General features: G+C 44.7%; 1 protein-coding gene across 6 annotated transcripts in view; it reads left to right on the plus strand.

Annotated features, from left to right (window-relative positions):
* Positions 1–27,872, plus strand: part of PAK5 (p21 (RAC1) activated kinase 5) — a 116,845-nt gene that overhangs the window by 64,634 nt on the left and 24,339 nt on the right. For all 6 annotated transcript variants that reach the window (XM_032103695.1, XM_032103701.1, XM_032103699.1 and 3 more), the window contains one exon: positions 13,506–13,720. In XM_032103695.1, the coding sequence (XP_031959586.1) occupies positions 13,506–13,720 (215 nt within the window). The remainder of the gene's footprint in view (positions 1–13,505; positions 13,721–27,872) is intronic.

Here is a 27,872-nt window from a genome sequence, read left to right on the forward strand (position 1 = left end):
AATGATGCTCCAGAAAGCCCGAGACTGAGATGACACAGCTCTGCAGTGGGGAAAAGACAGATGAGCTTTGAAGATGAGTTTGGGGAGATACGAAATGCACAGCAGCAGGTGCCCAGCTCTGCTCTGGGTTTGATTGTGATCCAGGTGCTCAGGAGTGAGATTTGCCCTAACCAGGCTGAGAGTGACGCTTACAATAGAACTCTTAGCATTCTGGCATCTCCTTTGAGTTTCAAAACTCCTTTCCAGTAAGTCAAACCCTATAAAAGAAGTGTCACACCACCCCAGTAAATACAGTCTTTTTTTCATTTCACTGTAGGTACCCAGCTGCATATTTGCTATTCTGAAAAATGAATCCATACCCTGAATGAACTGATGTTTTAAAATGGTACCATGGGTAGTTAAAGGCTGCATGGCAGCTCCAGTGCATATCAAGCTCTTCCAGCCTGAGCCCCTGCTAGTGAGAGAGAAGGAGCTCACATGGACTTTGCACTGATTTATTCATATCACATCTCTTACGTGGGCGAGCTGAGCCTTCAGCTTTTGGCATCCTGGGCATTGGTTACTTGCAAGGACACGCAACAAGTAAGAAACACGGGGGGACAAGATGATGTAATTTCCATTTAAAACATTCAGCCTGAGTGTTACAAGGAGAAAGAATAGTTATAATAACACAGCTGATTGCTGTCAGAGTACTAAAAGGGAGTTTTGTTGGAAAAGGTATTATACAGCCCACTGTGCTTTGCATAATCATTTTAAAAGCAGTTCAGGACATCTTCCTGCCTTTATCCTGAAGAAGGTAGAAATAATTTAGAAAGCTAGGATTGTCAGTATGGCTGAGCTCAAGGCTCAGTTACACACACCGGGGTGGGTGCACAGGGTGCAGATGCAAGGAGTGGAGAGACTGAATTACAGGGGTAGGGTGTAAAAAGATGTTCTGGTCATCCAGTTGTGGTGTCTCAAAGCAATTTGAGTCTCATGGCTGTTCTAAAATCATCTTTCTGAAGCCTTTCTATTGCCCCATGAAGCAAACAGCAAGTCATCTCAGATGCCCACCTAGAGCACGACAACCTTCAGATCAGCTGAAACAGAAAATACCAGGGTATTTATTGAGTCTTATGTTCAAAACTTGAGAAAAAGCCTAAATTGACATTTTGGGGGCTTAACTATATCTTAAATAGCTTTTGAGTTTTACATGATTCCATATTTAAGTACAAGAGGAAAACGGTGAAAATTAAATGAGAGATTTTGTAGGATAGCATATTTCATTAGAACAGAAACCATCGTCTTTTTCTGGTAAGAAAATATTTCTGTTAGGATCTGAACTCCTTCTGCACATTTAATTTTCCTCTCAGCCAGCGACTCTGCAGTCCCTTTTTTCCTGAAGTGCTGACTCTGGCCCCACCACTTGACATAACCACACATGTTCCCTTAATGCATTTTTTTGCAGTCACTTTCCTGGCTCATCTTTTGATTTCCCAGTTGTATCAGCAGCTTTGTTGGAGTCATTCCATAACGAAGTGGGGAATGAATGAATTAATGAATCTCCCTGCCTCTGGAAACAGCAGTGGATGCAATCAGAGTCAGCATGCAGAGATGTCCTTTTCTGTTAATTATTATCTTCTAATTGATGGTGTATTTTTGATGCTGAGCCTTCAAGAAGGACTTGCTCTCAGATCTAAATATGCTAATTTTAAATATACATGTATATATTTAAGTATAAACAGAGGGGTTGGAGTCTGATGGGTCACTGGTGCCATTTTACCGAGCAGGATGGGAACCTCGGGGATCTGTGAGCCATTGATTGCTGAGAGATGATGGCCAAGTTCTTCACTGCTGTGTAGCCTCAGCATCTTGCCCTGAGTGGTAAATAAGATTTATCAGAAATTACTTGGAGAAGATCTTGCCTTCTCTCACAGACTCCTTGTTATGATGGTGTTTTCCCGATGAGACAGCCTTGAGAGCTGCTGTAGAATCAGTCAGTGCAGACTGGGGAACGACGATGCCATGTTGTTCCAGCAGAAGTGTTTCTTCTGGGAGAGAAGTGGCTTTTTAACATAATTGTCTAAAAGTTTGGGAGCTGAATCAGCTCGTACACAAAGTCACATGGCAGCTTCTCATGCTGTTTCCAGAGCAAGATTTCTGGGAGTCATCTTAGCTGCTCCCTTACTCACCTGGCAAACTCTTTTCCTTGGTTTTTTGTTTTTTCTGCGAGGCTAAAAGTGTCCTTTTGGACCATTTTAGATTAAACCCCTCATCCTGGAGAGGGCCTGGAGAGGCCCTTCCCAGAAACAGGGTATGGATGGGCCCGGCAAAATGTAGTGATTCATGTGTGTGCATCCTTCCTCGGAAGGAAGGGATGGGAGCCACCTCCTGTAGCAGACAGCATCTCTAGGAGGATGGCATTGGTGGCCATCTGAGATGCAGTAACCTCTCCAGTTGCTCAAAACCTTCCTGCAGTCAAAAAACATTTCTATTTTTGGTATTTAAAAGGTGGAAAACAATAAAAAACCTCCCAGTATCATTAATCTTTCTGGATTTGCACTGATTTCCCAGAGATAAAAACGTGTGGGTTCTTTAATTCAGTTTACTGTAGTTTTTGTTTGCTTTTCTGTGGCTGGTCTGAAAACTTTGATATCAGCTTCAGAGATAAGGTGTAAAGAGTCTTCATTACCTCCCAGGTAGAGGGCAGGTGAGACCCATCATTTCTGAACTGCTGTCTGAAGGTGGGAAAACACAAAGTCTGCATGGCAGGGTCGCTTAGCTCTGAAAAAAAATCAGTGTTGAGGAATTCCTCAGATGCAATTATTGATTGCTGGGGATGGTCCAGAGGGAGGAGGACTGAGCAGACACTGCTTTATAAACATTCCATGTTCTGTATAAAGAGCTTATGGTAAACTTCCTGAAGGAGGTAATAAATAGTAAGCTCTAGTAACTCTTCAAGAGATCAGTTCTCATTTTTAATGTGGAAACAGTATGGCCTGACAGCAACTCAGTAGGTAACAGGGTAAGAATTGACTTTTAGACCAGTTTTCCAGCACAATGCAGTGTGGGGGAAAAAAAAAAGACAAGAAAATAATGTAAGGAATAAAAACTTAAGGTAGACTCTACACATCTGTGATTTATTGTAGACTGTGGAAATATTTCCTTTCAATTACATGTTACAGCAATGCAGAGTAAAACCAGACAGAAAGGTAGGGAACCTGCAGTGATAACAACAGGCATGATTTTCATCTTGCAGGCACTTGGTGTGGATACATTTATCTATAGATATGTTTGTTTGCATTTTAAAGGTATTTTGACATTCCAAATAAACTGATTTTGCACCATTTCTTGGCAAACACAGGTCAGATCCTGTGTTTCATCCTAAAGAATATTCTTATGAGAGGCTTGCTATTAATAATGAATGAATAATGAAGCATCTGTTGCTGTTGATCATTCATTGGAAAGCAACGTTTTTTTACAAATGTTATGGTAACAGAGCAATTCCTCAGAGCCAGCACAGCCTGTACTGTTTTAGAAGTAAAGTAAGAAATGCAGTGATTATTATTGTAGGAAAATGAAGTGTGTTGAATACAAACATACCAGTGAGGAGTTGTGGCAGGAGGTCGATTCCAGAGCCCCGGTGTCATTACCTTGTTTCAGTGGCGTGTGATGCTGTCACAGGGGTGTGTCCCCAGCCAGTCCCATTCGTGCTTGTCACTGTGACACTCTCTGGGGGCTGTAAAATCATCTGTGCTGGTGCAGGCGCCCCACTGGAACCCCTACTTGATGCAATTTTGATGTGTTCATGGATGTAACCAGCTGAAAATCAGTTGGTTTCTAGACCTAGAAAACATTTTGCCTCCTTTTTTTTCCAAGTGAAAGCTGTCTATTAAAAATTATCAGCATACATCCACAGTAATTACAGGCACTTGTGAGAAACCATGCAGTCCTGGGATAAGTCCTTCAGGGAGCTGTGGGAAATCCCTACTGCAGCATACCATGCTTTGGTCACTGTTGAGGTCACACTGATGATGCTGCACCTCAAGCGCTGTGTTCGGTTTAGGGCTCCTCGCTTTAGAAAGGACATTGCTGGGGAATGCTCTGGAAAACACGTCCTAGGAGGAGAGGCAGAGGGACCTGGCATGGCTGGGAGGACTTTATTACTCCTACAGCTACCCAAAAGGAGTTTGTAGTGAGCTGGGGTTGGTCTCTTCTGTCGTATCACAGCTGAAAGGACAAGAGGAAGTGGCCTTTAGCTGCACCAGGGGAGGTTCAGACTAGGTACTTGAAAAAATGTTTTAACTGAAGAGTGGTCAGGCATTGGAGTAAGTTGCCCAGGGAGGTGGTGGAGTCACCGTCTCTGGAAGTGTTGGTTGGATTAGATGGTTTTGAAGGTGTCTTCCAGCCTTCATTCTGGGATTCTGTATGTTTGTAATGCCAGCTTTGCAGCTGCCATCAAGTGTTGGGGAGGAAACTCAGTTTCAGAAAGTTAAAACTAAAGCTTTACATGTAAACCCAAGATGTTTTAGTGTCCCCTGTGCTGTGCTACAGTTGGGGCCAGTCCATCTCTTTTGCTGAGGCTTTGCCAGTGGACCCCACTGAGGTGCCCAAAATGCAAAGAAGGTGTAACCTGGTGCACGATTGATAAGAACAATTTTCCAAGTGTTTTTCAAGCACTTTGCTAAGTCTTCTGATAAATGCAGAATTTCATATCCTTGCAGTTCTTATCCTGCAGTTACCTAACCAATAGGAATGTCCATATTTACTAAAATTCAGAATTATATACTGTTTCACAGTTCTGGTTTTGGTATTTCCTGCAGATTTGTCTGATGTTTCTGCTTACTTTGTCTTCTCTACTGATGTATCATCACTTTCATTCTTGACAGTATTTCCTTTTACTGATTATTTTTTTCTAATTGAAAACACAGAAATAGAGTACCTGCATCCATTGGTGTAGAACAGTATAGAGCTGTCTTTAAAAAGTGCTAATATCAACTCAGAAAAAAAGAATTTACAACAGAAGTTCCAGGAGTAACTTGAGACTCAGGGTGTCTCATTTAATGGGTGTCTCATTTAATCCCCTCTCCCTGTGGATGTCCAGCATTTCCTAACAAAGTTAATACCATTAATTATCTCAGGCTGAGCACCCAGAGGACTATTTGCTTCTGCAAATCTGGAATCTTTTCACTTGCTAGGGATAGAAATTATTAGAGTTATCTCCAGGGATTCAGGGGGCTGAGGGGGGCTTTCCTCTTTAATCTGCCCAGAGCTGTTTCAGACTAATTCCCTGCACGAACCTCCGTGTCCACGTTGCTATTTATGTGTGCATGTGTATAAGATAATAGAGAGTGACTGACTACAATAATATGCGTTTAAGCTACTCAGCTGAAAATTACTGAGCATTAAAATCCACTGGGAATCACAAGACTTCTAAATTAGGAAAGCACATGTCAGTCAGTGTGTGGAAATGAGTCCTTGTACAAGAGTAGCTTTCAATAAGAAGAATGAGTATTGTTCCCTGGAGTACATCAATCCTAGTTTGGCCACTCTGTACCAGCTTTTACTATTTCTCTGGAAGCATACATTGGCTTTTGTTATTATTTTTTCCTGTCTTTCGTTCAGTTGTGGATTTCTATTAAATATGTCTCATGGGCAAGCTATCAAGAGACACACCGCTGTGCTGTGACAAATGAAGGCATTTTCAACCATAAACGAAGTATTGTGGGATTGAAAAGAGTCATGGACAATGACAACTCTTTGTAGTTGTTTAAATGTATTTTTATTGTATTGCACAGTGACACAGAAACTCTGAGAGCAATTTGCTGATTTGACCTAAGGTTGAAATGAGCAGAATGCTGCAGGGTAAATGAGGGGCTTTGGGAAAGAGGCATTTTTGTTGGACTAGTCCATCAGTACCTCTCTTTCCATGATTAAGGCACGTATTTTAATAGTGGTTAAATGACTTACAAGACTGTCCCATATAAAAAAAAAAATACCAGACAGCTTGAAAATCTGTGTTAGTAAGTTGAATCCTATTGATCATCAAGCTTTTCATTCTAAAACTCATACAGGCATGCACTGAAAATGGTATTTCTATACTTCGGTTGAACTGAAAAAATACCCTGGAAAAAATGATGTGGTCACAGGTGATTAATTTCTATCAGTACATTGTTTGTGTGCAGAAGAGCTTAGCAGAATGGTGAAAGACTGAAAATATGAGCTGACTTGGTTTATTCAGGATTTGTGGGTCCTTTTGGATGCTGCCAGAGGGTCAACGTTTAAAATCATCATTAGCAGAGTATGTGAGAACATTTTCCAAGGTGTTAATTTATTGTTCCCAAATCGAAATGCTCAAGTCATAATTAGGAGCAGAGGGATAAGCAGGGATCAAGGGAAATGGGGTCTCTCATTAGACAGGTGAGCCAACCTGGTATTCACCTGCATGGGGTGTTGTCCATTCCTGTGACAAAACCAAAAACCTTGTCTCTAAGGAAGTAAAGAGATCTCCCTGTAGATAACACCAGTAAATGAATAAATAAATGCAAGAGAGGATTCACCTACCTCTGGTTTGAGATGCTCTGCAGGCAGCTGCCCCCTGGTTCCTGGGTGTCTCCCATTCGTTTCCATCTTATCCATCCAGAATGATACCCTGGGAGTTAGGAAGGTATTTAGGAATATTGTCTCTGGAAAGTCAAACAGGATTTCTCCTTTTGTCAAGTAGTGTGTCAGGCCTGACCTGAAACCAGCGTGGTTTTTAAGAGTCTTTCCATGAACTTTATTGTCTTCTCATTCAGTTCACTCTGCTTTTCCAGGTATAGCTTCTGGTTTTATCTCCTGAAAAACAGGGTAGTGCTCTCTGTGTTTTCAGTTAAAAATAGAGATAAATTCTTCTTAAAAATTTAAGCCTGCAGTCAGGGCATGCTTCTTTTTTTTTTACAAAAGAAACTCAGGTTTTGACTGCAGCCAGCAGAGGGTCCCCATCAAGCAGCTGAGAACCATCCTTAAACAGAAAGGAAATACAAAACTATTGCTGTTGCTGTTCCTTGCTAAAGAAAAAAACCAAACGGTTTTCCTCATTTTTAATAGTTTTATTAAATATAGTAAATCTGTTAAATATATATTAGGTATATAGATACACAGATATGTGTTGGTCTCCTTCCACTTGCCTCAGGAGCAGGAACTTGCGCCAGTGTGAGCTGAAGGAGAACCAACATCGTTTTTACCTCTCACTTCACAGAGGAGGGAGGATTTCTCAGCAATTTATGCTGCCATCAGTCCATCCCAGACATTTGCTTTCTCCTCAAGATTGAGTTTCAGCCCAGCTCACATTTGTCTGGAGCACTGGCTCTGCAGGCTGCCTTGACACGTTAATTTAATTTGTGCTTCTCAATTCATACTCTCTCATTTACGATCAAATATTGGGAAAGGTTACAATTAATCAGAGTGGGGGAACAGAAGCCACCAAAGCTAATGATGTATTGCTGCATTTGGGTTGCTCTGGAGGGGAATAATTGAGGTCCTTGTGTTACAGAAAACTATTATTAATAAGTAAAAATTGTCAAAAGAAAGCGACCTGCACCCATCTCCCCATTTTGCAATCTGTGTCTCTGTCAGGTTTCTTAAAAATGAAGTATTTTATTAAAGCTCCTGCCTGTAACCAGGTTTTTTGGCTGTGTGGCTGACCTGGGAGGAAATGTGCCTTTTCACAGGACCTTTTCACAGTCCTTACTGCTGCCCCCCACTTTGGGCTCACAGATGATACTCAGCATGCATGAAAGCAATTTTTAGATGCTAATAACATGCCCATCCCTAGGGGAAAAGGGCTCTGCTCCTGCTTGCTCAGCTGAGGAGCCACAGGGAATCCCTGCAGAAAATACAGGCTCACAGGCTTAATGCAGTGTACACTTCCTAATTGAAAATGAACTAATTGCTGGTTGTTTGAAAGCAAACATGTTGCTGGGCTGAGGCAGACAGCACGGAGCCCCTCCTGAGGGAATATTTTAAGCCCAGCTCGTGCTCGAGCAGCAGTGAGGTGTGTGTAAGCAATCCTTGCAGGCTTCCCAGGGTGGCTCAGGGTCATGGTGACCACACATGATTTCCTGAGGGTAGTGGGACACTTTATGTGGCTGCTGAAATACCACAGTAAAAAAAATAGGGCTTACATAGCTATAGTACAGAGTCATTAAAAGTTCCACTTCATTATTCTAGGTACTAACTTTGTAAGGTTATTTTATGTTTTTATGTGTGGCAGAATTTCACAGACCTTTGCTCAGGGTTATCTGGGGACATCTGGGATGGCAAGGGCTGTTGTCACTGCTTAAGGGATGCACTTGGGACTCTGGTAGTTTTCAAGATTACAGTATAGGAAAGAGCTTTCCAACTTTTTTAGTCTTAATTTAAAAGACCAGCTGTTTGGAGGGGAAGCAGAAAATGGTTCTGACTTTTTTATTGGGAACAGAAAATGGGGCAGAGTTAAGCAGAGTTCTCTCTTATTTAGTAGGTTGACTGGATTTCTCTTAGGATATGATAAAAGATACAGAATACTATTAACCTTAGGATTGAAGTAATCCTTTTTTGCCTTTTATTCCAATTTATTCCAAAACCTAATTTGGATTTTACTTGTTGTAAATGCAAAAATTTGTTCTTTGAGGGCAGTAACATGCATCTGGACTTTCAGCTTTTCAGTTCATCAGTCTGTGAGTGTCCCCAGATGTCACATACAGGAGAAGAACAACTCATAAAAACCCCAGGATGGGGCCAGACTTATGAAAGTGAACAGCTCTGTGACCTCTGTGTGAGCTATGGGGTGTGAGCTGGCAGGGCTTTAACTTTTTGTGGGAAGGCTATTGCTGGAAATCCCATCCTGAGCACAGACCACCATGGCAGAGTCTGGCACCCAGAATAGTACTGCCACCCTCCTGGCTCCAGTGTGGGACTGTAGGATACTTCTTGCTGGAAAAACCCCTTCATTTGTGACTGGGAGGTGGCACAATGGTAGTGCAGTATCTGACAGAGTGGATTTACTTTGCTGGTCCGCATCACACACCTTGCATGGGCATTATCTGAGGGAATTTCCTCTGTGGGGACCTGATCTGTCCTTGAGGGACATGGTTAAAATTTGGACCAGCCTGGGAGCCTATGGCACTGTGATGCTCAGTGAATTATTGCTGTGCACAGAAAGGAGTGCAATGCAAAGGAGCCAGGGCTGGCATAGATCTAGCAGGCAGGGTGTGCTGATTAGCATGTAATTCGATTTGTTAGGCACTACAGTAAACAGCATTAAGAGCAAAAGCAGTGATTGCTCCTGATAGCACCCTCTCAGCATTGCCTCGTGCCTGCAGCAGCCGGGTGGAGCTGTGTTACGGCTCCTCAGCAGGCACCAGCAGAGCTGGCACTGCTCCTTTCTTGGCAGAGACAAAGAAAGACAAACACTGCAATTACAGAAGTGTTCGGGTTGCTGTATCTACAGAGCGCAGCTCACACGTTCCTCCTGCTGTCCCTGTTCCTTCCCCATTCCCTAGAGGCGCATCTCAGACCAGCACTGCTGTGGGTTGCTCAGGAGGAGAGGTGGTGCAATAGTCTGAATTTCCCCACCAGTATTGTGTTTTCCTTTAGTAAGTGTCATGTCCATCTTTTTTCCACCATGGCTTTGGCAAAGAAAGTCCTTTATCTCTAACTCTTGTGCCACAATTGGACTGTGGGTTGAGGAGACCTTGGCATGGCAGCCTGGAGCTGAACACTCAGCTCCTGGCTCTCCTGCTGAAGAGCAGACTTGCTTTAGGTGTCGTGCTGTCCTGCTTCCTGAATTCATTGTTTGCTGTCACTAAAGGACTGCCTCCTTCAGACCTCACATTTAGAAGCCCAAAATTAATGTGCTGCATCATTTCAGTGTAAGAGCAGGGGAAATATTTCTGTAGAAATGCCCCATTGAAGCAATGAAATGATGAGTTCTGTTTTCTCTTCCCCCCCAAAGCCAGCTCAAGCCCCCTGCCATCAGCAGTAGCTGTTGTTAGCACAGGCTCCCCAGCCCCCTTGTGTCGAGTGTCACCTTGTGCCATGCATGAGGTGTTGGAATCAGCCAGACTATCCCTTGGCGAAGCACGTGCAGGGAGAGGACAGACATCCTGGTTGTGCTCATCCCACCAAAATAGCAACACATTACGAGTACAATACCTCTCATTTCCTCTCCTTCTGTGGGGCTGAGCACAGGAGGAGCTGCACGGGGAGATGGCATTTGCTGAGAGCCCTGGCACAGTCAGGGCTACGTTGGAAGCTGTCGGGAAGAATTAAGTTAAGGGTGAGTGCTCTGGCGTGGGGGTGGCACAGAAGCAGCTCCGCAGAGCTGCCCCGCAGCCTCCCAGCTCCCTGTGCCTCTGATAAAGGCTGCCCTATTGTCTGTGGGATGTTTTCCTAAGTAATCCCATTAGGAAATTAGGGGTTCTTAATAACTGTGAGAGGATTGCTGTTTTGTGTCAATGGGCAGGTGCCTGAATGAACTTCATACATTTTGTGTTCTTGATACAAATTTCATAAGTTTTCTGCTACACACACATTATCCAGCATTCTGGAAAGCTCCATCATTTCTCTTCAAAGCACTTAGGTACCTCTTATTCCTAAAAGAGCTTTATATGTCTTGGAGAACATGTATTCACTTACCCAGGATATCTTCTGCTTCCACACCTGATTAAATAAGTCCTTTATTTTTTGTGTCATATCAGTAGAGCTATGGGAAAAATTAAATCATCTCCCTTTTTTATGAGGTATGAGGTACAAGCGTAGCAGTGGGGACTGAATCAGGACACTTACAAGCCCAGAGCAAAAAGTTTCACAGACTTGGCTGCCCCAAACCCCCATCCTCAGACAGCTGAAGAAAACAAGCAGCATCATTTCCATTCTTGAGAATGGAGAAATGAGGGAAAACAAAGCTTCCTTGTGACTGCTGTGTCTGTTACAGTTCTTTGGAGGGACTGTGCTAAGGGGAGGTTGGCTTGGCAGTGAAATGGAGGTAACTGGCTGGCTGGTGTCTTGTCAAGTGAATGTGCTGTTCATTTTAAAAAGCAATGTGCACTGTGCCAGCTGATGTGCTTTTAGTTATCCAATGTTGTTTGGAGCTCGGGAGGACTTCAAGCATCCAGCAGCTGCCTTGGGATGTGAGTCCTGCGGGAAACCCTGGCATTGATCAGAGGAAAAAATACATGTCTAGAGCTGATGGTTTAAAATGTTACTCCAATAGTCTCATGGATTCCCATCCCCGAGGGCGAGTGAAATCGATGCAGTGCCATTGATCTGCAGCTGGCTGCGATTTGTGGAGCTCTGGTTGGGAGCTACTGCCTGACCTGGTGGCTGCTTCCATTTGAGCCTGGAAAATGGACAGTCTCTGAGCAGAGACCAACCGTGGTGGCTTTGGAAGCATGTCTGGGAATGCCACAAGGTACCCAAATGCACCAAAGAAAAATAAAACAATTATGATGCTGAAAAAGGAAAAATGCCACATATCAAAGTGACTGTAGGAGGTTTTGGGAGAGGAAGGTGAGGAAGATATCCAAGTTAACAGAGCTGGAGAGGCACTGTCAAAAGAGCAGGAGATTTTGGGAAGTTCAGAGTAGGGTAGAAAGCCAGAGAGGTGTATGGAAGATGAGACCTGTGGAGAGAGGCCAACAGGAGCAAGTCTGCCTTGTCTAAAGGAAATACGCATAAGGGAGACAATCACCTACAAATACACGGGGGGAGTGGGGGGGAGTGCTTTACAAAGCAGCCAGCAATCAATTTTCAAATAATGGACTTGATCTTTAGACAAACTAGTAAAAGGCAATGAGGGTGGAATAAATACCTGATTTATCACCCCATCTTTTTTTTGGTGCGGTAACACAACTGTATTTTCTTCTCTGAGCTTCTCCTCTCTGCCTCCTGAATCAAAGTCAGGGCAGCACCTTTACAGCTGTGATAGAAGAGGTTTTACACAGCTGCCAGCCTCCTCACCCCACTGTTATTTCAGACAGATGCTGCTCAAGTGCTTAGCCAGCCCTGCTGGAAATGGCCCAGAAAGAAAGGTGGAGGACTATTCTGAGACAGGACAGTATTTCACTGAAAAGCAGCAGGACCTCTCTCTGTTTCCCTGGGACCAGGAATTTGTCCTTGCCGTGCACAGCAGATTTCTGGAGTGCTCCAGAAAATCAGTTCTGAACTTGCTTCAATAGAACTGTCAGGCTGCACTTCGTTTTAAGGTGGGACCCACCAACCCCAAGGGTTAATGCAGGTTGTGAGTGTACTGGCTATTTCCTAAGCCAGTAGAGTGAACAAATACCTCTATCCCTCTCAGTTTGCAGCTCATGCCTCCTTTCACCTTGCCAATGAAACTTCTCTTGTTCCAGCTAATCTATTAGCCTATGTTCCCTTGTGTGCCCTGAAGCCCTCCTGCTGCCTTCTCAGGGGGGGCAAAACAGACAGGAGGAAGGTAAATCAACCCACTCCTACCTAAATGGACTAAAACCATTCACTTACTGTAGAGCAGGACCTGTAACAATTAGCTTTACCAGGCAGCCAGGTCAATCCAGTGATGGAGAAGCTGGGAAGGTCACATTTCCTCCAACAGCCTCCAGCTCCTTTCTTGTACAGCAGTGGAGGGACTCCTCTCTCTTCTCCACACCACCTGCACAGAAACCAAAAGAGCTGATGCTCCTTCCTGGACCTTAAAAGGAGTAGGGCCATGATGTAATGAATCCCACCCAAGTCTGCTGGCCAGGAGCCAGGGACCTCTGCCCACCTGGGCATAAACCCAGGTGCTTTAGGCATGTGGCTCTCACAGCAAATCTTTTCTCTCCTGAAGAAGTCAGGCCATGATATTTATAAGAGCTGATACCTGTTGCTTTTTTAAGCAGAACCCTCCACAAATGCAGATGATGGCACTTGGACCATGTTAGAATTACATCTGAGCTCTTTGTTTTCATCGCTGAAACGGCTCAGGAAGAATTCCCCTTTGACTGCTGCTGTCTGAGACCTACATCTGACCACAGCAGAGCCAGGCTCTCCTCTGGGAGATGGGTTGTCTTCGGTCCAGGATCTGGGGTATAGATTTAGGATGCAAGGCTGTAGGTGCATTTGCTCCCCTCTTGTATCAGGGCGCAGCTCACCACTTACCCCAAGTTGTGTCCTTGGACCAAAGCCATCCACTGCTGCTGGCATTGCTCTGGGCTCGGAGCTTCCATGGGGGTGCAGCTTGCGGCATGAGCAGAGAGAGGAGTAGAAAGTAGGACCTGGGGCTTTTTTCCTGGGAATTTCATTGTTTCATACAGTATTATGAACATACATAGTAAGAGACTGAGTTAATTTCTTAAAATCTTCTCCCAGAAAGGAGGTCAGATAAATGCTTGCCTCGCATAGATCTCAGTGTGTGAAGGTCATACAGGTATTTGGCTAACGACATCTACTAAAATTCCCTATGAAGTAGAATGGCTGAGGGTTACAACAGAGTGTAAAGATGTGGTTTTTTTCTTTTCTTCCCTGTTTCCCCATGACTTCTCCAGATCTTTCCACCATGTTCGGGAAAAAGAAGAAACGGCTGGAAATTTCCGGGCCCTCCAACTTCGAGCACCGGGTCCACACTGGCTTCGACCACCGGGAGCAGAAGTTCACGGGGCTGCCTCAGCAGTGGCACAGTTTGCTGGCAGACACGGCCAACCGGCCGAAGCCCATGGTGGATCCCTCATGCATCACTCCCATCCAGCTGGCTCCTATGAAGGTACCATGCAGAGTCCCTTGGAATCCCTCAGACTGCCTTGAATTGCATGTCGTCTTAATGAGGCAATGCCGGCAGTGTGTGGGTATTGCATATCAGCTGTCCCGGGAGGCAGGCGCGGCTGGGAGGGAGCTGCAAATCCAGACACTTAACAGCAGAGCTGCAAGGAAAAAAGGAATTCTGTGTGTAAAACTTGTGGGAGTGTCTCAGAAGAGTGCGAGTCACGGGTCTGGCAGGGGCCGAGCCTTCGCGCTCCCGGGCTGCAGAAGAAAAAGCCACAAGTCCCAGTGGAGGCCCAAAACGCTGCTCCTCTGCAGCATAAAGCTCCTTGATAATTAATTTAAGAACAGTGCTTTAGGCAAAGGCAGTTTGGAGCAAGGGAGAGAGGGAAAAGTACACCAAAGGAAAGAAATTAAATTGCTTGTTCAGCCGGGCAAGGAGCTCAGAGAGGGATCTCATTGCCACCTACCACTGCCTGCAGGGGTAGGACATGGTGATGAAGCTGAGCTCCTCGATGGGTGGGAAAATGAGGGGAAACAGCCCCAGGTCATGGCTTGGGAGGCTCACGCTGGACACCTGGGAAGAAAACTTAGAGGGTAGAGCAGCACTGGACAGGGAGCCATCAGGATTCCAGGCTCAGGATTCTGATAGACCAGTTGACCCTGATTGTGCACTTTGTCTGGGATTGCACATCCTGACATCCAAGTGAATCGCACCTGTGCGATGGTGGTGGCCTATACCCTGCCAGCCACACACCTCTCCCTGCCATGCAGCTGCAGAGTAAATTTAGGATTTCATTTGCCTGTGGATTTTTCTGCAACAAGGGAAAATCAGATAATCCTGAGAGCATGGACCCTTTAGTTATATTTGATAAGTGCTCTTTGCCAAATTTACATTTACTGCCTGCTCCAGAAGGGCACTCATCACTTGCTGATCAGCTCTGCTGGGTGCTGCTACAGGACAATGGGGATAAAACCAAGGTCTTCATTTTTTTGCTGTAATAAAATATCTTACTGATAATAGTGGCCCAGAATAATGAGGAAAAAGGTAGGTAATCTTTTTCCTGCTAGTGGAGGAGAGCAACTTCGTTCCACAGCCCTTCTTAACACCAAAAAAATCTCTGGGTGTTTTGACATGAATACATGAAGATGTTTTAAAATGGGGAAGAAAAAAAATAGGTTTATTATCTTGCAGAAATATCCTCTCTTTCCTGCAGTTCTGGAGCCATAAATCCATAAGCTTAAAAAGTTTTAAATTGCATTAATTTTCTTGGCATTCTAAGGATATGACTCGGGGCCTTGGCCTGCAAATGGATGTGTGCTAATTGAAATGGGCCTCCATAATAGTGCTAGAAAGTTTGAATAGCAACTAAGAGGCATTGACTATCAGCTGAGAATTGGCTTTTGTCTCTGTTGCTAGATACCACTTTATTGTATATTTGTTAAGAATTAACATGCTTTGTTTTGATACATCTTAACCTACAGAGAGAAGCTGAGTTGCAGCACTTTAAAATTAAGAATATTTAATGTTGCTAAACTAGTTCAGCATAAACATTTAATTTAGACAAGTTTTTTATGTGTGCACTTGCACCAGTACCTTTAGTGTTTAAAGGGTATTTGGCACTGAGGATTTCATAACTTCACTGAGAATGGAAGATTTAAAATGCATTTGCAGTTCATGAAGACAAGAACCAAAGGTTCTGAGATCTTGGTATTGTTTACAACTTTTCTTTTCTACCCAGCTGATAGTTCAATTAATGCACTGACGTGTAGCAGCAGAAGATTCATGGTTGTTCCCTCAGTCACAGTATTAAATCAGGCTGAGGCATTTGGCCGGAGTTAGTTCATGCTGTGGTTTCAGGTCATACAGCAGCTCTGTAACTCTGCTCTTATGTGCTCCAAAATTTATTTTCCATTTAATTCCCCCAGTATTGACTGTCTTTGTGGTGTGAGGCAGAAGTGTTCCTCCTAATTGGTGCTCTTTCGTGACTGAGGAGTAGCACAGATCAGAGAGACCAGCTTTGACAGCACCATTTCTTGGTTTTGAGACAGAACTGGTGTTTGCTTGCTTTAGACTTCACCAGAACTGAGGCAGAGGAAGGCAAAGGCTTTTTCTGAGTTCTGTAGGTTTTGCAGGTTTCTCAGTTAGTGGTGTTTGCTTGTTTCTCAGCCTGCAAAGCAGAGCTGATGGTATGCAGTGTATCCCTTTGGGTAAAACCAGTAAATCATAAACACTCTCGCTGCTCCATCCCTATTCAAAGGCGGCAGCAGCAGCAGTGATGATGACGAGGCAGCGCCCTCGGCTCTCAGATATCCTGGGGGATGTCATCCCCCTGCCTCTGTGCTGGCTGGGATGAAAGGCTCCTCGTGCTTTGGCACACGGGTGGCAGCGGCGGCTCGTCATGGAAATATCAGCCTTTGAATCCAAACCTGAGCTGGCTGTACAAACTCATTCATTTCAAAAACAACGGGAGACAATAATGGGATTTCCCTTCTCAGTGTGGCTGACCCAGATTCCAGCAGAGGATTGTGTATTTCAGGTGCAAGCCCAAGTATAGCACAGTAGAAAACTTTATGAAAAATAGAACAGCAGTGATCTTGATAGGTTTGAGGAGTAGAGACAAGGAGGGGGTGAAAAAAGGCTGATTTCTCATTGAAAACATCCCTGCATGAAAAATGTGAACAGTCTGTGTCTGCCTGTACTTAAAATAGGCTTCATAAAGTCTGACATCCTGATGCCAGGCCTCTTGGTCCTCTTGCTTCAGTACTTTGTACTTGTTCCATGCGTACGTGGAGCTCATGGTTTGCTGTTGGTTCTCAGCACACAATATGCTTGGCTCGTCTTCACCCGTATGCTACACAGAAGCTCCAGTTTGTTACCACCCTTTGATTTTTGGAAAGCTTCAGAATCAATAACTAAGCAAATGCATCTCCACTCCATTCAAAGTACCAGGAAAACAGACACCAGAACCTTTATTCTGGGGATTTTTGCCAAAAGAGCTCATCATTGGCTTTGTAAAGATGCTCCATTAACATTCTTGAATGCCTGCTGCTGTCAGTGGGAGCAGGGTGGCACTGAAGACTTGTTAAAATCCCTTCCCGTATTTCCCAGTGCAGGGAACAGCTGAGCATCCTCACTTCTGTTAAGTTACTGGAGGGAAAAATGCCATTTGTTCATGAAAAAAACCACCGTACTGGGGTTATTCTTTAGTTGTCTGTGCTGCTACATGCATCAAGCCTCCATTGCTACGGTTTTTTGGTGCTTTGGGTAGTTTCATCCATTCACACCTTCAGCAAGATCAAGGTTCCCAACTTCAGGGTGATACAGTGCTGGGTTTGTCCTTGAGAAAGGAGGGAGGCAGCTGTCAGTGTTTGAGTGGCCAAATATGTAGAGACTTCAAGAAAACAGAATTCTGTCTGCTGGGACCTCCACATGACCTTCTCCCCTGAGCACACTGCAGTAAATCCAGCCATGCTCATGTGGTGGAGTTTCACTTTCCCTGAATTTTCTCCCCCATTTCCTTCCCTTGAAACACAGGTTTAAGGGGATGAGGGCTCTCGCTGCCCCGTGGTGTCTGCCATGCTCTGAGATGAGCACTAGCACAGAGGGGTGATGCAGAGTGTTCAGCAAAGGCAGAGCGAGATCCTCAGCTTGACATCGATGCTGTATTGTCAGGAAAATGGCAGGAGCCTCTTTTGTGCCCTGGGGGCTGGGCTGCCTTCAGAGCAGAGGAAACATTGTCCTTTCCATCCCTTCACCAAAGTGCTCTTGGATGCCCCATGTCTGAGCTGAGGTGCACATTAATTTGAGATGCACACTGACTGTGCCATTAACCCATGGCAGATCATTTACCTGGTGTCCTGCAATGCATGGGTGTTGCAGAGCTGACAATTTCTGTAGGGGACAGACCACAGGGTTGCCAGCTTTTCTCCCAGCCGTTCACCCTCATATCTCAGTGGTCTACATGTTTTGTCTTAAAATTTTAGCTTTTCTCATTTTTGCCTCAAGCCTCGACCTCGATCCTGGTGAGTCAGCTTTAATTTTTAAAACTTTTCAGAGTTTCTACTGATACATTTTAGCCTCTCTCCTACAGAGAGAAACAAACAATCAGAAAATGAGTTACTGGTTGTGGCCCTTTCAATAGCTCTGACATGAAAATCAAAGCTTTTGTTTACTCTTCATGAAGACAGAAGAAAAAAAGCAAGTATTTCTCTTCCCCATCTTGTTTGGCCTCTTAAATTTTCCCAACAATGACATTCAAGCCTGGTTTATGGCGTAATTTTTTTCCTACATTTACATGCTTCCTTGCTTGGATGGAGGGTACTGTGCACAGTGATGCTGAGGGGTCAAAGACCTCAGGGAGGAGATGAACGAGGGTCCTTGCCTGGACTTGAGCAGTCAAAAACATCCAGATTTCATTAGAAAATCCCCAGCCCTCTCCTCCCATGTGGAATTGCCGTACCAGGAAAAAGGGAATAAAGAGCTGTTCAAAGGCTTTGCCCGCTGCATGGGGGCACATGGACAAAGCAGTGTTGTCCTGACCTATCTTCCTCACCCTCCCAAATTCTTACTTCTCCTTCTTGATAGCATCTGCCAGGACAGGACCTGGAAGGCTGCTGACATCTCGTGGGCCTTCCTTGTAACCACATCATGTAAAGTCACTCTTGGTTCTTAATTCCATACTTTGCAATGGCACATTTGGTCTGGTGCTTGCTCAGTTGGGAGAGGGTGGAGGGGCTGTCTCTAGAAAGGAGGAGCCAGCAGCTTGCAGCATAGCACGTTCTGGGTGGAAGGAGTGTGGTTGAGCAGCAGGACAGCAGCTGGGGGGACTGTGGGATGTCAGCCTTTGGAAAGGAGAGGGCAGAATTTTATGGACAATGCCCTTTAGCCTGATTGGACTTGGATGTTAGCCCTGCTCTAGGCAGGAGGGTGCACTGGAGGCAGAAGTCCCTTCCAACATTCTCCTGTGATTATCTTCATCTGCAAGTGATCGTCGTCAGATTTGCAATTGTCCTGTAAGGCAGCCCCACTTGCAGTTTATTTGATCACTGAACAGGAATGCATTTGCTGCTACGTGCTCCTGGAATAAAATACTGCTCCACATTTAAGTGGAAGCTTTCCTTTCAAAGGGATAATGCTTCACCCTTGAGTGCCATTTGTTTTATGTGTCTATAAGTGACAAGGCTACTTCAGTTTCCTCTGTTCCACCCTGTACAGATATAATACAAATATGCCATCTAGTGTCCATCGATGTGTCTAACGGTGTGAGAAGAGCCAAGTTACCAAATAATTCTGTGTAATCTTGCAGGACATGAATCACTGTACAAATAGAAATGAGCCACAGTATGAATTAGTGCAAGAAGTACACAGCTCAGAAGTTTTTTAGAATCATATCACTAGGTTAATATGTTCTCATATGTTCTACATTGTACAGACGAAACTTCGGGCTTATTTCGGATTGTCTGATTTCAGAAAATTATAGGGTTTATGTAAGTCCTTTAGAAGAATACTTTTGTTGCCTGTGAAATTGATTTCAGCAATAGAGTCAGTGTTTAAAAGTCATTTGGACAATGCCCTCAATAACATGCTTTTAAATTGGTCAGCCCTGAATTGGTCAGGCAGTTGGACTGAGTGATTGTTGTAGCTCCCTTCCAACTGAAATAGTCCATTCCATTCCATTCCATTCCATTCTAAAGGAAGCGCCTCCCCCATGATGCTTTAACTGATACATTCTCAGTTCTTCTTTATAGTTTTCAGTTTCTGGCTGCTTCTTTATAGTTTTGAGTTTCTGGCTTTCTGAACAACAGAGTTCCTGATCAGCAGCTCTTTCGCTTTCATTCAGTTGTGTTCCATGCTGTTGAAACATTTCATCCAGCCTGATTTTGACATTGTTTTTCTAGAGCCTCGTTTGGAGAATCAAAACCAGCATCATCATAATTTCAGACTGACTCAAAACACAGGATATTCCTCAGTTTTTCAGTTCAACTAATGAACCAGAAAATGAATTATTCACATACCTTTTTTGACCAAGATACTAGTTCTTCATGACAAGCCCCCAGGTTCAGCCAGGTACGTTTGGAGTCTGTCTGCAGCTGGACTATGGACACCAACACCGGGGTTTACAAGCAGGGCCTGGCTATCCTAGAGAGAAACACTGAGGTTGCCAGTAAAAAACCCTCTCCTAGAAGACAGAGTAAATATTGTAAGTGGCAAAAATAAGGTTTTTCACATTCCATCTTACTACTGTCCTTTAAATGTGCTCAGATGAAGCAGGAACAATGCCTGCAGGAATGTGGTTTTCAGAGGTGGTAGCTGTAGCTGACAGTGGGTGTGGGACTCCACTTTGCTCTGCTCTGGACTGTGAAGACAAGTTCAGCACTGCACTAAAGCCTTTAATCCGTTGTTCTGCCCCTCTGCCTTGGAGGAGTGACAATTGGTTGCCTGCTGATCATGTCCCTCATTTGAAAGGTCCCTGACATCCCCAGAAGAACTTGTGCTGCCAATACTCTCCTCCTGCAGGCGCTTGGAGGCAGGCTCACACCTACACCTGCACAGTCCCTCTGAGCTCACTGAGTGCTTCCCTGAGTCTTGGAGTTTGCTGTCTGCAGTGAGGAGATCCAAGGAAGTTCTTCAGAAATCCTTTATCATCTTAGCAACCTTTGCCCATACAACAGTCCTGATTTGAATTGGTCCACTCACATGACAAAGGAGTTACTTTACCTGGGTCTGCAGCAGTCACAGACAATAATACAGATCATTATTGATTACAGACTTCTGTGGGTAAAAATTGTCTCCAATATAATTAGTAAAAGAATGTTCTTAAATGCATCAGCACTGAGATTTTAAGTAATGTTTAGTGTTGGAGGAATCTTGCAAGGGCAAGGTTATGTGGGTGAGCAGAACTTTGCAGTGCACTAAATAAAGATCGAAAGTGAACTTGGAGTTCACAGTCTACAGCTGCTGAAGCAGGGCAGCCTCCTTTAGAGCTCAAAACCCACGTTAACCTATTGGTCTGTGCATTAAAGGTTCAAACTCTTGTGTCAGCATTTCAGAAACTGAATCTGCTCTCCTCTGGGAACACCAGACTGGGAATACTCTCCAGGTAGCATTTTATAACCTGGAACAAGCCAGGAGTTAGATCCTGAGCAAGGACACTCATAATCACGTTCTTTTTTTAACATGGAAGTTGGTCCCTGAAGACAAATCTATAGGACGCTGTTCCAGTAACTCCTCTGGCTGGCTTGCCTGTCCTGAAAAATGAGCCATGCTCCCAGATTGTTGCCTGGAGGTGGAGGCCTCCATCACTGCTGATGTGGTTATGGTTTGTAGCTCCTTCTCATTTGTTCAGCCCAGCATTTTACTCCAAAGCCTTCCCTGCACTGACCATACTCTCCCTGGGGCCAGGGGCAGGGCCTGGGCCTGGGAAGGACCAGGCAGGTGGAGGTGATGCTTCGGGGTCCTCCTGGAACCTGTTCCATGGCCATGGTCCCCCAGAGCAAAGCATGAAAGACAAACAGGGAAGTGTAAGCAGTAAATGCTTTCCCCAGTGAATGTTTGGGAAGGCTGGGTGTGTTTTACCAAGATCAGTCACACAGTCCAGCGAGCTCCCGCTTGGCTCAGCTGAGAAAGCCAAAATGGAGTAAAGTACGCTGGGAGATACCTTGTTTCCATGGATTGGCCGAGCCTCCAGTGGTGCTGCTGAAGTCCCTCAATTGAAAGCTGAGGTAGAAAACTCTCTGCTCGTTTCATCGGTGGTCGGCCGTGGGAAACACTAGGTGGCAGCAGGGAATCTCTGGAAGTCCGTATCCATGCGTGTCTAGGCGGACCCTGACAGCTGAAGTAATGAGAAATCTGCTTGGGCATCCTGATGGCTTTTGCTTAAGGCACATGCTTTAGTCCACGTAGTAACAGGTCTGTGGAGGGGATTTCCACATAAAATTGGTCCTGCAGCATCTGCAGTCCACATCTGCTTGCTTCCTTCCTGGAAGGTGCTTGCTCCTTCCATTTCATTCATCCATGCAGTGACAGCAGTTGTTCAGTCACTGCACATTCTGCGCAGCTCAGTGAGATATTTGTCCCTAGGTCTGCTGATGAACTTGGTTTGAGCCACTGTAGTCCAGAACAGAAGCCAGACAGGTTACAGTCCCATTAAACTGTGTTCTGTATAACAGAAATCTTTAAGGTCCCCACACCATTCTGTGATTCTATAATTATAACTAAACAGCCACATTTATTCAATCCCAGCAGTTTAGTTCAACAGTCATAGAATCAGAGGGAAAAAAATGTTGCCAAGCAGCTCACTTACCTGTGGAGCCAAAGCTCCAGGTGTAAATGTGCTTTTTTCTATCTCCTGCTCTGACATGATTAGATCTGGGCTTTGGTGCCTCTCTTAAGAATTTGAAAGTGCTTTGCTGAGCTTTCTTTCTTGTCTTCCCCTTCATGCAGGACCGAATTACACCAGACAAGTGCTATGTATTACCAGGGAACAGCACTGACTTACCTGCAGAGACTTTTAAATGCCTTTTCTGTTGTCTGTGGGATGAACTGTGTGGGCCAGCAGAAAAAAAAGGGCATTTCAGATACAGATCTCTGGAGAGAGAAAAGTGAACGAAAGGGAAGTATTTAGGGTGAGCATTTCTGCTTTTTAATTGCTGAGATCCAACAGATGTTAATAGTTAACTATCAGGATCACACAGTTAAAAGGATAGCATGAGACTGTGAATTTTACTGAATTTTACAGTTTTGTAGTCTGGGCAGAACAGTAATTGGTATCTGTGTCCTAGATTGCATTTAATGATTCTCACTGAGCACAGTGCAATTGAAGATCCTTAGTGCTAAGGCTTACGCTTCCATATGAAGTAGCATTTTCCAGGAGTGTTGGCATATATAGGTGTAGAAATCTAGTTTAAACACCGTGTTTTTAATGAACCGCCCTGGGAAAATGCTCTGGAGCAGGAGATGAGGTCTGACTCCATCCCACACCCCAGGCCAGGGGAAGCAGCCCTGTTTCTCTCTTATTAGCAGCATCTGTACTGCCCTTTTCCTTCTCCCTGACTTCCCATGCTGTCTGGCGGGGTTGGAGGGGGGTGGGAGCCACTCTATGTCAGGCAGATTAATTTATTAAGCGTGTCAGGACCAATCTGCCGCCGAGGACAGAGTGCACTTGGTGGCGACGCAGCCCAGCAAATCGAATCAAATCGAGATTAGCCTAGAAATGTTTGAGCAGTTTCTTGTACATGAGAGATTGTCATGCTGGGCTGGGCTTCACCTCTGCTGCAGAGCATCCTCTGAAATCTCCTGCCTCGCTTTGTTCCCATCAAGAAGGTGTTTGATTTGCACTTCTCTTTTACAAGAGGGAATAATTAAAATGTCAGCTGAGGAAGCTCCTCGCGTCTTTTGTCTCACCTGCCTTGTAAATTTGACCTACTCATTAGATTTCTGCACAGGAGCACTTTTTGCTTCATGTCCATGGTTGCAGGTGAAAACCACTCAGTGGGAGTCAGTCCTACTTCCTTAGAACATTCCTATGGCTGCATTTCCCATCTGATAGTGTCCTTGAAAAGGAAGAGTAATATATTTCCTTGAAGGAAAGAATGCTGCAATTTACAATGCAGATGAAATTATTTTGTGTTTTTATTTTGCCAGTACAAATCCCTGGATTCCCTGAAATTAAGGAGTGAGCTTTCAGGAGAGGATGAAGAAGTCCAAAGTAGTCAGAGAGAGCAGCCAGATTAAAATTGCCACTTGCATGTGTGTGGCCAGGAATGCACAATTTTAGTGTGTTAGGAAGAACCTTGAAACTTTCTGACTATTTTAAGGCCATGGGACTGAGGCATTTTTTGGCACTGTACCTTGGTAGTGCCTTCCCTGCCAACATGGGCAGTGCTCTGCACACATGATCCTGCCCTTCCTCGGAGTGTTAATCCCAAATTCTCTGGGCTGAGATTGCAGGGACTGTCCCAGCCACGAGCAGGGCTTGTGGGCAGCGAGCCCCATCGATTTGCAGTGCTGGGGACTGAGGCACTCAGCTCTCACCAACATCTTCCACTCTCTTCCTCTGCCTGATGATTTATGGAGTGGGAAAGTAATTCACAACCCTCTGCCATGGCTTGCAGAACACCAGGAGCTCCTCGAGCCGGCCCCACACACTCAGAAACAGAAATGTTAACTGTCTTCAAGCATCTGCTGTATATAAAGCTTCCTTTGCTGTGGCGGATTGCAGCCAAAACTAATACAGTTCAAATTGTTTCTTCTAAATTAACAGACTGTCAAAATCCTCATTTTAATTAAAAGCAGGAGATGACCGTGACCACAGCGGAGTGACCCAAGAGCCTCTGCCCTCCTGAGCAAGTGCCCCACTGTCAGAGCTGTCAGATGAAGGCAATTACTTCCCGAGCATAGAATTTTATCACACTGGAATTGACTTAAATATTTCAGAAAGATCAATCAAACTGCAGCCACAAAAATCTTTCACTGAGGGAAAAAAAGCACCGGGATCATTAATTGGGTTAATGCTCCATCAACCTTGCATTTGTTAATGGGCATGTTTAGGGCACGAGGGGAACCTCATGCAGGGAAATTTCATCCGAGCTACAGAGGCAGTTTATGCTGCAGTGCGACTTTGTGAGTTACAGGCTGTCCCTCTCCTCAGCTTTTTTTAATTGGTGCTGCTGGTCAAGAGCAGACTGCATTCCCCGTGTGCAGTGGCCTGTGCCACGGTGGTCATTGTGGTAAATGTACAGCTGAGCAGGACTGCGAGGTGGGGCACTGGGTTTCACACCACCCACCCTACAGCAGGGCTCCTCTCCCCATAAAAATCCCACCCCGGCCCTTTTGTGGCCCGTAGAATAAAATCTGTGATAGAGGTTTGGTTGTAGAAAGGCTTCTAAATGCCTGTCAGCCCTGGGAAGACTCACATGGTGTTGTGCCCCACCAGTTCCCAGCAGCAATCATGTGTAGGTGTAAAATGCTGACTCTGTGCCCTAAAAACAGTGGCAGTGGGTGTCTCAGTGTCAGCACCGTGTGGGAGACCCACGGCTCCTCTGGAGTGAAGCAGTGTGTTATCAAAGTTGAAGTATTTGGGGAGCAGGTGGTGAAGTGTTGTTTAATTCTTGCAATTCCTCATGCATTTGTTGAGAAAAGTGGGGTTTTGTTTTCCTCACATCACCGCCACGTAAAACCCCCCAAAAATAACAGTCTAGGCTGCAGATATTAGATGTAAGCATGACTGGCTGATACACATTAAGGTTGATGATGATTGTGATGTGGCTGCAGAGAACTCTGCACCCATTTGGGGTAGCCCCAGGCCCCCATGGTCCCCTCTTGCTGTCCCACCTCCCTGCAGTTTCCCTGGGGAGTGCTTGCACCAAGTTCAGATGGGCAGCAGAGTCCGCTCATGCCTGGTTTAAGACACATTTTTGCCATGCATTTTCCTTTGAAAGTGGCGATGCCAGAACTGAAAGAGGCATCAGGGTTGCCACCAGCCCTTGCTTTGTCTCCTGTTGTCTGCATTGTGGCTGAGGATGAGCAGCTGTAGTACAGAAGGCATTGTTCTTTCCCTAAGTGCGCCGGTAACTGAGGCACAAACCAGTTCCCAGGCCCAGATCTCAGAGGTGCCAGAGAGACTGGAGCCTCAGTGCTTTATATGAGCTGCCCTTAGTTCTGTTATTTTTATTTGGACAAAACCCTGTTTAAGTCACGCACAGCCCTGCCTGTGGCAAAGTTTGGTCCTGGACCTGTGACCTGTCATGAGCTTCCAGTCTGCTTCTGTCTTGGTGTTACAAAACTAAAAGTGGCGTTGTGTTTCTTGGAGGGAGGGATTTCTGTCATCTTCCCCAAATGTCCCCAACTTTGCTTTGTGTTTTTCAGCTGGCTCTGGAGTCAGCCCAGTTGGAAAGCTGCTGCTTTGTTGGTGTTTTCTTGGTGCAGCTGTTGGTGCTGCTGCTGCAGTTTCCCCCGTCACTGCCATGGGATCCTGTGTGGTGCAGAAACCGCACCAGCAGTTTCTGACCACAGCTGTACCGCAGTAAATCTTACTGAATTTGCTTTGCAACTTCCTTGAGAAAAAAAATCCCTAAACAATTCCTCTAACACAGAGGCACTGACAGATGACATGGCTTTGAAAGGGAGAGAACCTGGTCCTGCTGATTGATCAGGCTTCCCAGGTCACTGATCTTTGTCTTTTCCTGCCAGAAAATGTTGATTTGACAAAACAGGAAAATTTTACATTGATGACCAGATTTTTTCCAGAATTTGGACAAAACAATCTTGCAATCTTTGGTATGGTTTGATACAGCTTTTTAGTTTAGTGGGTCCTCTCTGTGCACTGTTGTGCTGAAAACATTGCCACCAGCCTTATGAAAATGCAGCATTACTAAGAGGGCAGTTAACATTCCTGTGGCTAATGTTTTTGAGGAATTTAATTTTGTGAGACATTTTGCTTTTCCTTTCCATCTTTGGATAAAAGAAAATTTTGAAGGGTCCCAAGTCCTATGAAAGAGAAATTGTTTGGTTTGAGATCTCTCCTCTCCTCTCCCTGAAGTGCTGTTTAACCCATCAGTAATAAATACACTTCCTCTTTCAAACTAAAGCTTGTAAGTCACATTTCACTCATTTGTTGTGTGTCTGAGAGATCTGTGTATGTATTACATATAAAATTGCACAGATCAGATGTGGTTTAAGTAGGCCTAGAGTAATTATTTTTAACTATTAATGTTCTCTAATAGCATTTCAAGTTACATATAACAAGCATTTTGTGTATTAAAAAAAAAAAAGGAAAAGTTACTAGAATGCAGATATTTCAGTGATATTTTAAAACTAAATGTTTTGTTAAAGTTGCTGTATTTTAAAATGTCAAAAGAATTACTGGTGAATGTGATTATAATGAAACGTTACTCTTGTTGGTATGGAAACCAACTTTTAAAACTGCTGTGCGGGGTGAGAAATTACATGGTGCCGTTTTGGTGAGCCCTTTTTTATAGTGTTCCATTATTTTGCTTTTGAAGAATTTTAAACAGCTGGCACTAGTGTTGTTAAGCATATTAGACTGCTCTGAAGCTGTACCTTTGTTTTGATCCAGTGATTTGGAGTCAGCTCTGGAGACGTGCACGTCCCAGACATGGCACATCCTGCAGCCCCCATGGGCTCCTGTCTGGGGGCTTCTGCCCTCCCAAAGGCTGACTTGGCTGGGTTTTACTTTGGGGGTTTGCATTTCTCTTTAATATCTCCTGTGCAGGGGAAAGGTCCTGTCTAAGAGCTGTCCCAAACTGGGATTTACGGATCTCCCAGAAAGGGATTAGAGCAATTCATGGGACAGGGCTGTGGCTCATGTGCTTTGACACTTCCCAGCAAGGGGCAGGTGACACCATCTCCCACTCCTGCTTTGGGCAGGACTCTGTGGTGTAAAGTGCATGTTTGGTCCAGGGAGGAGAGACCCAAAACCCTGGCCCAGCTGAGTCATCCAACACCACTGCAATCTGCAGAATGCCTTCCCCAAGGAAGGACCTGTGGGATACCAAAACTATTACTTTTTTCTAATATTGTTTTTATGGGGAGAATGAGAATTTATAGCATTGGGAAGGAATTTGTAACAGAAGTGATATAAACTCTGAGGCTTCCAGGTGTAAACCAAGCTCTAAATTACAGGCTTCAGGAAGGGATGTTCTGACACACTTTCCTGTCTGTTGTGTATTCCTTGTGACTAACTCTGAGTAATAGCTGTTTTGTAGACAGGCTGTAGATCAAAACTGGAGCAGATCCCACAGGACACTACTGGAGGGTGCAGAGTGATAAATTACCTCTTACCCCATCCAGCATCATTTCTCACTATGTATCTGATGAGTTGCTGTCGAAAAGGCTTGTTTCCAGGTTAATCTGTATGGCACAAGTGCTGTAAACTTCTCACTTAAGGGAAAGAGGGGATGGAGGTATAGAAATTTTTTTCAGTCCTTTCTCATGAAGCTTCTCCATTCAGATGTAATTAAGAACTCATTATGAGTTCTGAGGAATGTGGAAGGATTGGGAGGATAACTCTGACACTGTCATTTGGAAAAGCAACTCAGAGGTTTGAACTTGTTCTCAAGTGAGTATTCCACAGGGAAAAGCCTTAAGTGCCCAGTGGATCTGCTTACCTGAGAGAAGCAGTCCTGGCTCCTGG

The sequence above is a fragment of the Corvus moneduloides genome, chromosome 3 (assembly GCF_009650955.1).
Source record: "Corvus moneduloides isolate bCorMon1 chromosome 3, bCorMon1.pri, whole genome shotgun sequence".
Classification (NCBI taxonomy): domain Eukaryota; kingdom Metazoa; phylum Chordata; class Aves; order Passeriformes; family Corvidae; genus Corvus; species Corvus moneduloides.